The 14,916-nt window shown below is 51.7% G+C and overlaps 2 protein-coding genes across 6 annotated transcripts in view; one reads left to right on the top strand and one right to left on the bottom strand.

Annotated features, from left to right (window-relative positions):
• Positions 1-4,727, top strand: part of ERN2 (endoplasmic reticulum to nucleus signaling 2) — a 25,150-nt gene extending 20,423 nt beyond the window's left edge. For 4 of the 5 annotated variants that reach the window (XM_061401437.1, XM_061401436.1, XM_061401435.1 and 1 more), the window contains 5 exons: positions 1,263-1,410; positions 1,500-1,627; positions 2,138-2,261; positions 2,345-2,412; positions 2,503-4,727. In XM_061401437.1, coding sequence (XP_061257421.1) covers positions 1,263-1,410; positions 1,500-1,627; positions 2,138-2,261; positions 2,345-2,412; positions 2,503-2,715 — 681 coding nt within the window. In that variant the 3' untranslated portion in view covers positions 2,716-4,727. Of the gene's footprint in view, positions 1-1,262; positions 1,411-1,499; positions 1,628-2,014; positions 2,262-2,344; positions 2,413-2,502 lie in introns of those variants that run through there. The other variant, XM_061401439.1, reaches the window with a different exon arrangement.
• On the bottom strand, positions 2,806-14,916 carry PLK1 (polo like kinase 1). Its single transcript, XM_061401441.1, has 10 exons — positions 12,878-14,916; positions 12,038-12,206; positions 10,792-10,936; positions 9,462-9,555; positions 7,990-8,209; positions 5,250-5,405; positions 4,162-4,239; positions 3,818-3,972; positions 3,538-3,720; positions 2,806-3,299 (listed from the first exon to the last, which is right to left on the bottom strand). Exons 1-10 carry the CDS (start codon positions 13,277-13,279, stop codon positions 3,093-3,095), a joined length of 1,809 nt encoding a protein of 602 aa, XP_061257425.1. The 5' UTR covers positions 13,280-14,916; the 3' UTR covers positions 2,806-3,092.

Genomic DNA, 14,916 nt, shown 5'->3' with positions numbered 1-14,916 from the left:
GGGAAGTTGCTACTGCCACCTAGTGGGCAGAGGCCAGGGATGCTTGTGAGACACCCAATGCACAGGACGGTCCTCCGGGACCAAGAATCATCTGGTCCAAAATGTCAACAGTCCCGAGGTTGAGAAGCACTGAGCTAGAAAATGGTTTTCATCTCTACTGTGGTGTAGTCACTGAGGAGCTTGAAAAAATCCAAGTGCCCAGGCCCTACACCCAGTAACTGACCCCCAGAGACTTTACTGTGAAGCCAGAGTGGAGAGCCACCCAGATTGGAGGGTTTGGGGGAGCATCAGATGAGCTAATGGTTTCCTCAGGTGGTGCTAGTGGGAAAGAACCTGCTGCCAATGCTGGAGACTTTAGAGACACAGGTTCAATCCTTAGGTCAGGAAGAACCCCTGGAGGAATAATTGGTAACCCATTCCAGTAGTCTTGCCTGGAGAATCCCACGAACAGAGGAACCTGGCGCACTACTGTCCATAGCATTGCAGAGTCGAACGCGACTGAAGTGATTTAGCATGCGCACACACACATGAGCTAATGTAACTGAGTCATAGAGCAGTGTCTGAACCCCGGAGGCACTTGGAGACCCAGGATCACAGATTTTTGAGTCAGTGTTCAGGGGGACATCATAGGCATGGATGAGAGTAACACACAGGTGAACAGACAGAGTCACCCCCACCCCTGAAGTCGAGCGAGAGCTAGAAGTGGCAACGTGGAGACCCAAGAACCAGGGCACTGATGTTAGGAGCCTGTGCGGGCTTTGATTTTTTAAATTTGCGGCCACCATTTTAACTTCTGAGAAATTCCACTTAAAAGTCTAGATTTCTGGATTCTTTTGCAAAATCAAAAGCTCTGCCACCCGAGAAAGTCCCCTGGAGGCAACCAGCTGCAGCTGAGTGCCAGAGGCCAGCTATGGATGGGGACGGTACCAGATCACTGTCCCCACTGTTGCCTTATTGCCTCATGCCCAGCCAGCTTCACTCGGACATGTCAGCATCACCCACCAGACCTGGAGGAATAACGCGTGGAGACCTAAACTAGAGGCTCAGTGGGCGCAAAGATTCTGGATGAAAACCACACATCCCTTCCACTAGTGCAGAGGGGAGGGAATGTAGGGCCACGAAGATGCATCTTGGGAAGCATCCTTGAGTTCTAGCCTGAACCAAATCCCAGGCTGCTGCCACACCAGCCCTGGGCAGAGTGCAGCCAGGCAGACTTCCTGGAGCAGAGACCTCCTCCTCATCTTTGCCCCTCTGGCCCCCAGACCAGCGCAGTGGACATCTTCTCTGCAGGCTGCGTGTTCTACTATGTGCTTTCCGGTGGCAGCCACCCCTTCGGAGAGAGTCTTTATCGTCAGGCAAACATCCTTGTGGGGGCTCCCTGTCTGGCTCACCTGGAGGAAGAGGCCCACGGTGAGGGTGACCTGGGCTGGCAGAGGAGGGGGATAAGCAAGGCAGAGGCTGGGCAGGCTTGAAGCCACCCCTCCCTCTTGCCCCTGCAGACCAGGTCGTCGCCCGGAACCTGGTGGAGGCCATGCTCAGCCCCCTGCCGCAGGCTCGCCCCTCCGCTCACCAGGTGCTGGCCCACCCCTTCTTTTGGAGCAGAGCCAAGCAGCTCCAGTTCTTCCAGGTCAGTTGGAAATATGGAGAGGCCTCAGAAAGTTTGGGTTCTGAGCAAGGGAAACCAGGTTGGCTGGGGGATAGAGACTCATCTGTGTTCCAGGCAGCCCAGCTCCTTGATCTAAACTAAGACAGAGCCCAGACTCCCAAACGCTGCCCTCTCAGCCCTGCATGGTCTCAGCACCGTTTTCCAAGCCCAGCTGCCCCTGGTGTGAGGACATACCCCATTCCTTTCAGCCCTAGTTATCTCTCATGCTATTCCCATGCCCAGACAGCACATTCCACTTCTGTGACCTTGAGTCACTGAGCCTGTTTGCTCATCTGTAAAATGGGGAATACAGCGCCTCTGTCACAGGTTGGACTAGACCCTGTGTAGCAGAGACGCTCCACTCGACAGGAGGCAACAATCCTTTACCCTGAGCCGAGCAGCTCTGGCTGCTGCATGCCCCCAGCCATTGGACCCTCCTGGCCTGTGGCCTCCAATCCCGGTCAGGAGGCTCAGCAGCTCTGTGGGTCCTAGGACGTCAGTGACTGGCTGGAGAAGGAGCCTGAGCAAGGGCCCCTGGTGATGGCGCTCGAGGCAGGAGGCTCCGAGGTGGTCCGGAGTGACTGGCACAAGCACATCTCGGTGCCATTGCAGACAGGTAGAGGCCAGACTCGAGGGGCCCGGGAGGTCAAAGGGACGCCCCAACAGGGATGGCTGTGCCAACGCCTTGCCTGCCTACAGATCTGAGAAGGTTCCGGTCGTACAAGGGGACGTCGGTGCGAGACCTGCTTCGTGCTGTGAGAAACAAGGTGTGTTCCAGGGCTCGGGAGGGGCCTGGACGGTGGGGAGGCCTGAGGCCTGGTCCGGCTGAGGCCCAGCTCTCTGCTCCAACCCTCCAGAAGCACCACTACAGGGAGCTCCCAGAGGAGGTACGGCGGACGCTGGGCTCTGTCCCTGACAGCTTTGTCCAGTACTTTACCAACCGCTTCCCACGGCTGTTGCTACACACGCACGGTGCCATGAGAAGCTGCGCCTCCGAGAGCCTCTTCCTGCCTTACTATCCACCGGCCACAGGGGTGAGGGGGCCGAGCCCGGGGGCAGCGGGGAGCTGAGCCCGCCCGGGTCGACAGACCAGCAGAGGCCAGGCCGCTGGGGCCACCGGAGCAACAGCGTGTGCCCCTCAGGGAACACAAGAAGGAAAGGAAGATTCACGTATGTTTAATGTGTATAAAGGCAAGCACAGTCCCGAATTCAACAGCCACGTTCTGTACAATTCATAGGGTGGGCCTGAGGGCAAGGGGAGAGGCCACAGAACCCACACGGAACATGTACAAAAATAACTTACACGGCAGCCCCCACCTGCAGGGACGACGAAGGTCTCGCCCCGGCCCCCAGGGCTGGGGACACACTGTAAAGTGGCACCACGGTGCTAACCAGCGTGGGCCAAGGTGCTAGTTGGGGAGGAGCCGCCAGTCCGGGGGGTGGGGGGCTATGAGGAGGCCTTGAGGCGGTTGGCGGCCGAGCGCGAGCTCAGCAGCTTGTCCACCATGGCGCGGGCGTAGCGCAGCCGGCTGGCCAGCTCCTTGGAACAGCCGTACTCCTCCAGGAGGCTCAGGCGGTATGTGCGGAAGTCCCGCTTCTCGTCGATGTAGGTTACGGCGGCCATCAGTGGGCACAGGATGAGTTTGGTGTGGTCCTGTGAGGGAGAGGGCAAGAAGATGGACAGAGGGGTTACTGGTGACTGAAGACCCCAGCTGCTACTGTGTGTTGGCAGGAGTAGAGGGAAGATGGGCCGGCTGGCGGGAGGGGACACGTTTCATTTCTTTCTACTGCTGCTGCCAAGGATGGGTCCATGCCCCCCACTCTCCACCCAACTCCGTGGGCTGGCAGAGAGGCACAGACACCCTACCCCAGCCTTCCAGGGCCCAGCTCACCTGGAAGAAGTTGATCTGCACACAGCCATTACTGAGGTGCAGGATGATGGCACTGCGGGTACGGAACCAGGTCCGCAGGTAGGGGAGCCGGGCCAGCTCGTCGCCTTCCCGAGGCGTGATGTTGGCGCCCGCCTTCAGCAAGTGCTCGCTCATGTAGTTTCGGAAATACTTCAGGAGGGTGATCTGGTTGGAGGGTGAGAGAGGGAGTCGAGTTAGAGCCTGTCCCCGGGCACAGCCCTCACTCTGCAACACAGGACCGCACAGGCCAACCAGCACTCACCTTCTTTATCAAGGAGTTGGGGTGGGAGCTCACGGTGAGGTAGGACTCTGAGCCATCGCGCTCGATGTACTGTAGGCTGTCGCCGTCACTGTAGAGGATGAGGCGCGTGGAATCGTTGAAGAGCACCCCGACGCTGTTGTCGCACAGCTGATACCCTAGTGGTGAGGGGAAGGAGACCTCAGAAAGGGGGAGGGGGAGCAGAGAGGGCCTTGGAAGCTGGAACTAGGAGGCCTGGGATGCAGACAAAAGAGTGTTGAGGGAAGAGGACCCGAGAGTCAAGAAAAGCAAGTGCCTGTAACAACTCGGAGGGTCTCGAGCTACCCACCCACCTGGGAGAAACCTACCGAGGCCATACTTGTCCGAATAGTCCACCCACTTGCTGACCCAGAAGATGGGGATGCAGGCAGGGTCCTCGGCCTCCTCTGGGACAGAAACAGACAAGACAACAGTCAGGACGAGCCTCTTCCCCTCTGATGTGCTCGGGTGGCCCACACCAGGGAACTCGGTCCAGAGGCCTGGGGCCCCAGAGGAGAGCAGAGCCGGGCCTCTGCCATCAAGTAGCTTAGACAGGCAGCACTGAGGCAGAAAGTCACAGTGCAGCCGAGTCTACCCGTGCGTTCAGCTGACCCGTTTAGCAAAGGCCCACTGTGTGCCAGGTGCCATCACAGACATAGTGAGCAAAGACAAAACCTACTTCCCGGAGCCTGCAAACTGGCTCCAGGGCTAGAGACCAATCAAAATAAATATGCACAGAAATGTAAGTTATTTATAACTATCATGGTGAGAATCAGTGAGTTTTGAGTGATTAAAAAATTATAAGAGAAGCTAATTTCAGATGTATGAAAATGTGATGTTCCATGCATGCTATAATCCCCTCTTTCAAATACAATAAACAAATGTGGAAACTTTATGTTAGATGGGAAGTGGTGTGGCGAAAACATAAAGCAGGTAAGGGGGAGGAGAAATGCTAGGGGTTGGGGGCAGGGAGATGCTCACAGAGGTAATGCTGGTAGAAGCACGTGAAGGGGTGAGTGTCAGCCATGCAGGGATCTGGATGAAGCGAGTGCTGGGGGAAGGGAACGGTGTGAGCAAAGGCCCTGAAGCTGGAGCATGCCTGGGTCTGTTATTTCCACTGTCTTGAGGCCACAGAGGAATTCCTTGAGCAGAAGAGACAGTGTTTGCAGAAGCACACAGCCAGCATATGGAGCTGCTAAAAGGTGGGGCACTTGTGGAGACAGAACAGATGAGTCACAAAAAGAAAGGAGAGGCCTGACCATGGAAGGCCTGAGCCAGCAGGCCAACTTCCCTGGACTGTAATGTACAGGAAATGGGAGAAGGAAAGGCATTATGGAGCTGGGGGCCTGGACAAGCTGCCAGCATTCTGCGGCTGAGACTTCCCTGCCCTTTCCAGGTGCCCTGGCCTGGCGCCCACCTTGCCTCACCAGCCCCCGCTCCGAGGGCTTGGAGGCGTTGACGCTGTGCAGCTGCTGCAACATGTCGCTGAGATGGCAGTCGATGGGCTCACTGGCCTCCCGCACCACTGGTTCCTCTTTCTCCCGGGGACGTTCAGGCATGGGGTTCTCCATGCCTGTAAGGAGAGGAGACATGGTCATTAGTTAGGCACAAAGGCTGCAGGATGTGAGGGCCTGGGACCCCCAACCACAGCTCGAGAAGCTCTTTACGCTGCCACTGCTTTAGGTAAGCAGCAGGTTATTAGAGCAGGAGCTGCCCTGCTGGCTTCATGGCCACACACAGCCATAATGCTTCAGACACTCAGGCCTCTGACCCAATGCTGGGCCCTGCTGGGAACCTCTGGTCCTGAGCAGCTTGGAGCTGCCTGGCTTCAATCTAAGAATTAAAAGCATCTTCTGTATCCAGGAAAATGGGAGGGCTCAGTAAATTGCAGTCCATAAGATGGCCTAACAGGCATTTAATGAAAACATAAGAGGTTTTCCCCCCTAAAATCTGCTTTATGTATTTGTATGTGACTGAAATCTAAAAAGATACACCCTGAAATTTTAAGACTAGGTGTATTTGGGTGGTGGAATCATGGATGATTTTTATTGCCTTTTATGCTTAAAAGTTTAATTCTTTCCCCACCAACATGAAATTCTTAAAATATTTAAAGATCTGAATTTTCAATTTAGAAAATCTATGCTATGATAAAGACTTAAGTTTGAAAGAATAGAATATTTGAGACTTGCTTTAAAAACTCTCTTGCTAGAGCGAGTTTCTAGTTTCTAGTTTCCCTCAGCTCTTTCACTGCCGTGGGTTTAGTACCTGGTTGAGGACCCACAAACCAGGGAAGAGGAAACAAAACAAAACCTCCCTCCCAAAAAATCTAGCAGAAAGAAAAGGAAGAAGGTGGAAACGATAAAAACAAGTATAGGCAGACAATGATAATTATTAAAAACAGATGATGAAAAATGGAATTTATGTATTCCCCAAAAAGTTCATTCTACTTCTGGGTTTTGCTTTATGTCCAAAATCTAAAACTAAAAAAAAAAAAAAAAAAAAAGCAATCCTTTAAAATAACAATGTTATCTTATAGCTCTAAGACTAAATATCCGTAAGTCCATACCAACCAAATAAATGAATGGGAGAGAAGTGACAGCTCTTCCTTACCGAAGAATTTTGATTAATAGATGTAGAAGGAACAAGAAAAGGGGAAAAATCACCATGAGAATACCACAGTAATAACTGCTGCTACATTCACCACGGATGCTAACATCAGTGAGCTGAAGTCTGAGAAGCAGTATTCTCTCAGAGATGCTCCCCATGGGGCTTAAATTAATCACCGAAGGAAAAACGGTAACTATGCAGTGGAGGCACCACCTTAACCAGTGATCACCATTCAAAGGAAATACTCATATAATCAAAGAAAATATCAAAAATTAAAGCAAAAAGAAAAAGTTATCCTTAAAACAGCAGTGTCATAACTGAAACGAACTCATAAAGTTGTGCTATATCCATACAGAGAAATAAAGTATTTCAAGTGGCTTTTCTTGGAGGGGGTGTGTGTGTGTGTGTGTGTATGAGAGAGAGAGAGAGAAATATAGTCTAAGGACAAAAAGAACTGCATGGAAATAAACACAGTTTCATAACATACTTTATATACGTTGAAAATTCATGTATACCGTGTAAGCAAACAAGGTTTTCATTGTGAGAGAAAAAGAAATACAAGCATAAAATTAAAGTAAAACCCTATAATATTAAATTAGACACTTACAAATTACCAAAAGAGAATTAAAGTTGTAATTTCACAGCAGAGAAAAAGACTGCTGTAAGACAAGTTTGCATCAATTTCAATTTCCTGAACTTGATAACTATGTCCTGTGTTGTGGTTACGTAAAAGAATTGTTTTTAGGAAATACACACTGAAGTACTAAGTAGTAAAGGCCAGAATGTTTGGGACAAAAACAATACACACACATACAATGAGAGATAGAGTAAATGTTGAAAAATGTTAATTGGTGGAGAAAAGGGGGTACAAGATACAGGAGGATTTTGTCTATTCTTATACTTTTCATATTTTGAAATAATACTAAAATAAAACATTCAAAAATGTGAATCAGAAATGGCATAAATCTAAGGTCACCCCCCACTCCAGTTATGTATTTTCTAATTCTGCTCTCTGAAGAGACCTAGAAACAATGACAAACCAAGCAATGAAATGCGCTTTTGTAAGAAAATGTCCATCCTTTTAGAGAGATGCGCACAGAAGTTCCTGGAGGTAAAATGGCAAGACTTATGGAATTAACTTCAAAAATACTTCAAAGGAACCAAGCATACATTACAAATCTTAGTTAAGTGCTGACTCTGGTGGCGATGTGGGTCCCACGTACATTGTGCTCCATGTGTGTACCTGAAGCTTCTCAACATTTTTCCCAATGAACCATGCAGGGCGATATCAGTGATTTAAAAAAACAAACTGTTAAGAATTGTTCAGGCATGGCATTTAGCTCCTCTCTTCTCTCAGGACATGACAGGTCTGATTCAGTCACAGTAAGGTCTGTCTTTCCTGACAGGGCTATGGGGAAAGGCGTTTGCCATATGAGGATGGGGACCAGGGATTCAAAGACTGGGGCCTGTCCTACTGCACACCAGAGCTTTGGGGACCATCCATTCACACACTGAGGCAGGCAAGGCTGTCTACCCACACTCTGGTTTACCTTTATTGAGGACGGTGAGAGGCTTCCGATTGCTGGGGTCCAGGCTACTGGGAGCGATTGAAAACCTCGGTGGAATGGTGAGGCAGGTGATGGGGAGGCGGGCAGGGATATAGCCGGAAGTGAAAAACTCGTCATTGAGCAGCTCGTGAATGGTTGGGCGGGCAGTGGGATCTGGCTGAAGCATCTTCTTGATGAGGGAGGAGGCCACGGGGTTGATGTGCTGGAAGGGAGATGGGGAGTCATAAGCAGGATATGACACAGGACCTGGCTGCTGCACCACCACCCCCTACCCAGCCTCAAATACACCATGTTCAGTGGCTATAAATGTCCCAAGTTTCCACTGGCAGCTTTCCTAAGTTGACAAGTTGCTCACCACTAGAACAGCACTTGAAAACAAAGGCTTGGAAGTCATAAAGACCTGGTGTTAAGTCCCAGTTCTGTCCCTTAACACCAGCTGTGTCAACCAACCCAACTTTCTGGGCCTTTGTATCTTCATCTATAAAGTGGGGACACAGCACCAAGCTTGGAGCCCTGGTAAGGAGACCCAACCCAGGGGAGGTCAAATGCACAGTAAGCCTAGCATCAACTATGTACTTACTACCTACCAGCAAAATACTGTAAGCACTTCATGTAGATGAACTCACTTAACCCTCAGAGAAACACCCAAGGAGTGAAGCTCTCTAGTACCACCCCTCTTTTGCAGATGAGGAAACAGGCACAGAGAAGTTAAAGTGCCTAAGATACATCCCGAGTGAGTGGTGGAGCCAGTACCCACACAGAGGCAGAGTCAGGGGCAACCCCCACACTCGGAACCACTCTGCTCGGCCCAATAATTGACCCTCTGTAACAGATTCAGCCCATCTGTCCTGATGTCTCGAGACAGGGCTCTTGGCTTCACCTAAGACAAAGATGCCGAACCGGGAAGCAGCTGTGTGCCAGACTGCTGCAGACTATCCCTCTCAATGCACTCCTGCTGGTGGCTGCAAAAGCACACCACTTTGCCTTCACGGTGGCTCGCAATTCTGTGAGCACTCACTGTGTGCAAGATGCTCTGGGGCAGGGACTCCATTTTACAGACGGGAAACTGCAGCTCAGAAGACTCAGGCCATTTGTCCACTGTGCTCTGGCTAAAAAGTGGCAGAGCCCACCTGAAGCAAGACAGTCCACTGCCAGGCTAAGCAGCACTTCTCCGTCTGCCCCCTACTCCAGCTCTTTCTCTCTGTTTTACACGTCTTTTGGGTTATCTGCCCAACCGTTGAGAGCCTACAAACTCTCATCCCAAGAAAACCTGTTTCTGTGCACATACGTCAGACTCTATGCAATTTCAGACAGGACCCTCTAAAGCTCTTACGCCTACCCTGGGGGTGGCACTGACCCACTTCTTTCCCCAGGATATGGCTGGGCTCCATAAATCACTTGGTGGGGGAGGGAATTAAATAAAACAAATGTAAACTTAAAGTGGTTTTAGTCACCTTGGGAATACTGTATTCATTGTTCTTGATCCGGAGGTAGGTCTCTTTTAGGCAAGAGGTCTCAAAAGGTGGCTTGCCCACTAACAAGGTATACCTGTAAGCACAAGGAGGGATTTGGCTCAAGGCTCCCAACCAAAACCCAGATGCAGGGAGGAATCCTCCCAGGGCCAGAAAGGAAGTCAGACATCTTTTGGGCATTCACTGTGACTCTGGGGCCCCAGAGGACAATTCACAAGTTCACTAACCAGTCCCAGGAGCCACAAACTGGCAGGGAGGTGCCCTCGGCAGAATACAGGTGATGAGACTGGGTTCTAATGGATCAGTGACTTTTTAGCTATAGCCTGTGGTAATCTAGGAGCCAGAGGCTGCTGGATAACATGGAACAGGTCCAAGCAGGGGCCACTTGCTCCTTCAGAGGCAGCCCCACAGTTAACAGTTCTGTACTTTAGGCTACAAGTTTTCATGTGGGAAATTCCAATGCAAAGAAGTAGGAAAGCCATTTCTAACTCTCCAGTATCCAGGGAAACAACAAAAGGGGTAACACCTGAACAGGCCAACCTCTGCCCACCACCCACCTCTGATGGCCTTGACCCAGACGGACCACAGGACCTCCTCCTGCCAGCACCACTCCTGGCCTAATTCTTCCCACCCAATGCTGCTTTTAGATCAGTGGTTCTAATACTTTATTGTGCATGGAAATCACTCAAGGGTCTTAAAATACAGATTGTGATCCAGTTAGCCTGGGTCTTGAGATTCTGCGTAACAAGTTCCTAGGTGATGCTGCAGCTGGTCTGCCGTACTTTGAATAGCAAGGGATTAGAGCAAGTTTAGAGAAGGCAATGGTACCCCACTCCAGTACTCTTGCCTGGAAAATCCCGTGGACGGCGACGCCTGGTGGGCTGCAGTCCATGGGGTAGCTGGGGATCGGACATGACTGAGCGACTTCACTTTCACTTTTCACTTTCACGCATTGGAGAAGGAAATGGCAACCCACTCCAGTGTTCTTGCCGGGAGAATCCCAGGGATGGGGGAGCCTGGTGGGCTGCCGTCTATGGGGTCGCACAGAGTCGGACACGACTGAAGCGACTTAGCAGCAGCAGAGCAAGTTTGTGGAGACATTCCCTCCCTCATTCCCTGAACCCACAGCCCAGGCTGCAGGAATCCTACAGGATATACCAATTCAGCAATGAGGCTTCCTTCGGAGGCCATCTGTCCTCTGGAGCAGCCTTTCCAAAGGCGGAAAGGTCTGCAGGATAAAGTCTATCAAGTGAGAAATGTCCAGAAAGCCCCTTGCTGAGACTGGTGGGTCCTGAGACAACTCCCAACTTACATGATGCACCCAATGGACCATACGTCCACCTCGAAACTGTGCCCCTTCTTGCTCAGCACCTCAGGAGCTATGTAATTAGGAGTCCCGCACAGGGTCTTCTTCCGTTCCCCGTCATACTCCACTTTGGTTGCCAGTCCAAAATCCCCTGGGACAGAGGGAGGAAGATGGAGGCTCAGATGCCAGCTTCTGTCGTCTGTCAATGCAGACAGCTGCTTCAGATGTAACCATCAAGACCCAGGGTCAAGTGATCTCTCAAAGCCTCTAGTCCTTGTGTGCAGCGAGGCTTACCCAGAAATCCTCCCACCATGCTGGCCCTAGGGAGGGGCCTCCCAAAGACCCTCTTCACCCCTCTCCTTAGAAAGGGGGGGTTTACTTCGAAAAGGGAACTGACAAGGATAGCAAAACTCAAATGCCTACAGGGCTTAAGCAAGTAGATGTCAAGATGGCTACTTGGCAAGTTTGTGAGGAAGTGATACGGAGGGGTGGGGACTGTGGCAAACCATAGGGCATCTAAAGGGAATACTGCTGTTCAGTACAGCAAAGAGCTGTCCTGAGGGAACGCTACCCCTGTACTGTTGGAGTGTTTAAAAGGAGCTCCAAATTCAAAATTTTACATCAAGGCGCTCAGTCTAAAAAAGTGAAAATGAGGGGCTTCCGTGATGGCTCAGTGGCGACGAATTCACCTGCCAGTGCTGGAGAAAAGGTTCCATTCGTGGTCGGTGAGGACCCCACATGCCACAGAGCAACTAAGCCCATGTGCCACAACTACTGAACCTGCCACAACCACAGAGCCCTGGAGCCACAACTGCTGAAGCCTGCACACCTGGAGCCTGTGCTTCACAACAAGAGAAGCCACTGCAATGAGAAACCCGCACACTGCAACGCAGAGCAGCCCCCACTCCCCGCAACCAGAGAAAGGCACGCAGCAGCGGAGACCCAGTGCAGCCAAATATAAGTAAATTAAAAAATATTTTTAAAAAGTGAAAACAAATCCAAATTCTTAAAAAAAAAAAAAACTGTATAGAAGAACACACCCCCCAAAGCGCATCTGCAGACAAGACATTGGTTTGTGGCTCAAGTTCCCGTCCTAAAGAGAGGATTCTAGAGGCAATCAACAGCCCAGACTTCCTACCATCCTCTTCCTCCCTCCCTTGTCTCTTTCCAAATTTCCTCTCCCCCACCCTCCCTCCCAGCTCCTCCTCATCCCCACTGCATGTCAAGTGCCCCTGCAGGCCCAGCTCCTTACCTATTTTCACCTCCAGATCCTCGTTCAGGAAGAGATTGCCCAGCTTGAGGTCTCTGTGAATAACGCGGTTTCCGTGCAGGTACTGGCAGCCCAGGACGATCTGCCGCAGGTAGTAGCGGGCCTCGGGCTCCGTGAGAGCTTTCCTCCGCTTGTGCAGCTCCAGGAGAGACTGGGAGCAGGAGGGAAGCAGAAATGGGAGCCGGTGCTCAGACCCAAGGCAGGGACGGGGTGTCATTAGGTAGGACATTAGGTAGGTTGCAGCCAGGACCCTACTACCCATTTCTTCTCCAGGACAACTATGATCCAGACTCCCCTCCAAACCAGGCAGCAACAGTTCATAGCAACCCTCTCCCACTGGCTCCCTCCCAAGTCCCTTACCTGGGACCCCTCTCTCAGCCCACTCCGGAAGCTGAGTCCCCAGTATCCCGGTCCCGGAACTCTTGGCAGCAACAGGTCCCTTTCCTACCTCTCCCCTCTCCCGGAAGCTCTGAAGTCTGGCTCCAACTACCCTCTGCCTGACCCAACCCCACTCCGGAAAGTGAGGGTCCGCAATACCCCTTACCTAGCAACTCCGGAAGCCCTGGCGTTCATAAGCAAGGTTCTCCCGCACCTCCCCCAATCCGCCCAACTCCTAGCGTCCAGAAGCCGCCTTCCCTAGAGACCCCAAGTGCCAAGAACCTTCTCTCTCCCTAAGACTTTCTCAATTTCCAGTTCCAGGTTCCCAGCACCTCTTCCCCAGCAGCTCCGAGCCCCGGGGCGCCCCTTCCCCAGCAGCTCCGGTTCCCGGCGCCCCAACCCCTGCCCCCAGGGCAGTTCCAGTTCCCCAGCAGTGACACTCACCCTCCGGCGGCAGAGCTCCAACACCACGAACACGAAGTCGTTGTCTTCGAAAAAGCCGTGGAAGCCGACGACATGCTGGTGAGCGAGGCTGCGGTGAATGGATATCTCCATGGACATCTTCTCCTTTTGGTGCGGTTTGAGCAACAGCGACTTAGGCACAATCTTGCCCGCGAATACCTCCTTAGTGTCCGCATCCGAAATCTCAAAGCACTTGGCAAAGCCACCCTTCCCCAGAAAGCGACCCCGTAGATAGCGCCGCCGGCTGCGAGGGTCCACTAGGACCTCCGGGATCTCCTTCGCCGGCGGGGCGGCCGTCGGAGCCCCGGGAGCTGCAACTCCGGGCGCTTTCCCTGGGTCGGCTGGTGCCCGCCCCAGCTTCCCTGCAGTTGCCGCCGCACTCATGTTCCCGGAGTTGCCCAGCGGACCTAGCAGGCTCTAGGCAGAGGTTTGGCACGGCTCTGCCTCTCCTCGAATTCAAACGCGGCGCCGGGAACGTTACAAGAGCCTACGCGCTACTGATTGGCCGCGGGGATTTAAAATCCAAACCCGCCCGCCGCGCGGCACTCTGGGAGCGCTCGGCACTGCGGCCGCCTTTAAACTCTCACCCAGCCCCTGGGAGGAGCTTGATTGGCAGGGATGGCGGACGGAAGACACGTGGGATGCCTGGGAAACCAAAGCTGCAGTGGGGTTGCTGAGACCCCGCCCCAGAAGAGGGGGAGTTCAGGGTTTCTCCTTTCTCGGCGGCAGGGGAAGTGCCTGCAGTTCGCGAGTACCTCCTCCAGGAAGCTTTTCCCAGCACCTTCCTCCACCCCCACCTCGCCTTCTAGATTATAAACTCTTGAAGACAGAGGCCTGGCATGAGAGACTGTATGGGGGAGCCCTAATATCCGCCTCGGAAGTCACCAGCTCTCTTCCAAATCACCCCATAAACTAAAATCGAAGTATAAAGAGGATGCTTGCCAGGCAAACGCACCTTCCAGGCAAACCCCCTACTCTACTTCAAATAACAGCAGGGGCCACCAGCATCACCAACACCTGGGAGCTTGTTAGAAAGACAAAGCTTCAGGCCTCAATGCAGACCCCCCCCCCCCAATTCAGAATCTACCCAGTGATTCCCACCCATATTGAAGTTTGAGAAGTACAGTACCAGAACCCCACCACCCCCGCCAGGGTCATTCTGCAAGAAAACTGTCTGGCTGGCTCACTGCTCTATCTCCCAGTGCCTAAAATAATGGACCCTCAATTGTTTTGTAAGAGGGAAAGATGTCAGGTTGGCAGAATGCCTGGCAAACTGGTAAGCCAAGGTCAAATTTGGCTGCAGAGGTGTTTTGTTTGGTCTTTCACTTTTTAAAATTTGGATTCATAGACAGGACTGAAAAAATCAAGAGAGCTCACATAAAAATTAAGCTTTGTGGCTTTTCCTTAAGAAAAAACTATTAGCTGTTGCAACTCTATGCTTAACATACCTTCCCAGTTTGTCAGAGTTCCCTGCTAACCCTCCTTTGCCCCTTTGCCTGTCTGGCTTCCACAGATACTTAAGTGGCAACCCTGAGAATCACTCAAGTTATAAGCCCAGCATCCTATGATGTCTTTGCTGCTGCTTAGTCGCTTCAGTCGTGTCCGACTCTGTGCGACCCCATAGACGGCAGCCCACCAGGCTCCCCCATCCCTGGGATTCTCAAGGCAAGAACACTGGAGTGGGTTGCCATTTCCTTCTCCAATGCAAGGAGTCAGCAAAAGTCAGTCATATCGCAGTTATCTCTTACATAACTCCCAATAAACTCAGAGACAATGAAGACATCTTTCCTACCCCATGTCCCAAGCTCTCAGCACAATGCCTGGCAAAAAGGAGTGACTAAAATGCTTTATAAAAAAAAGGAAGTTTTTTTTTAATTATTATTTTTTAATCCCTGTGGTGTGTAATATTGTTTTATCTTTTTATAAAGTTGAATCTATGTACCAAAAAAGTATATATCTGTTAATTGGACAGCTCAGTGAATTTTCACAAAATGGGTACACCTCATGTAAGCAGCACCCAG

The sequence above is a fragment of the Bos javanicus genome, chromosome 25 (assembly GCF_032452875.1).
Source record: "Bos javanicus breed banteng chromosome 25, ARS-OSU_banteng_1.0, whole genome shotgun sequence".
Lineage (NCBI taxonomy): Eukaryota > Metazoa > Chordata > Mammalia > Artiodactyla > Bovidae > Bos > Bos javanicus.
Note: the sequence above shows the minus strand (reverse complement) of the source record. Positions and strands in the feature narration are given on the sequence as shown.

Bases quoted from the DNA above. Each gene is read 5' to 3' on its own strand.
- PLK1 (XM_061401441.1), bottom strand. From the start codon at position 13,279: ATGAGTGCGGCGGCAACTGCAGGGAAGCTGGGGCGGGCACCAGCCGAC. The intron at 10,937-12,037 runs GTAAGGAGCTGG...CCTCTGTCCCAG, and splicing joins GGATCTGGAGGTGAAAATAG to GGGATTTTGGACTGGCAACC. The intron at 3,721-3,817 runs GTGAGTGCTGGT...CCCTCCAACCAG, and splicing joins CCAACTCCTTGATAAAGAAG to ATCACCCTCCTGAAGTATTT.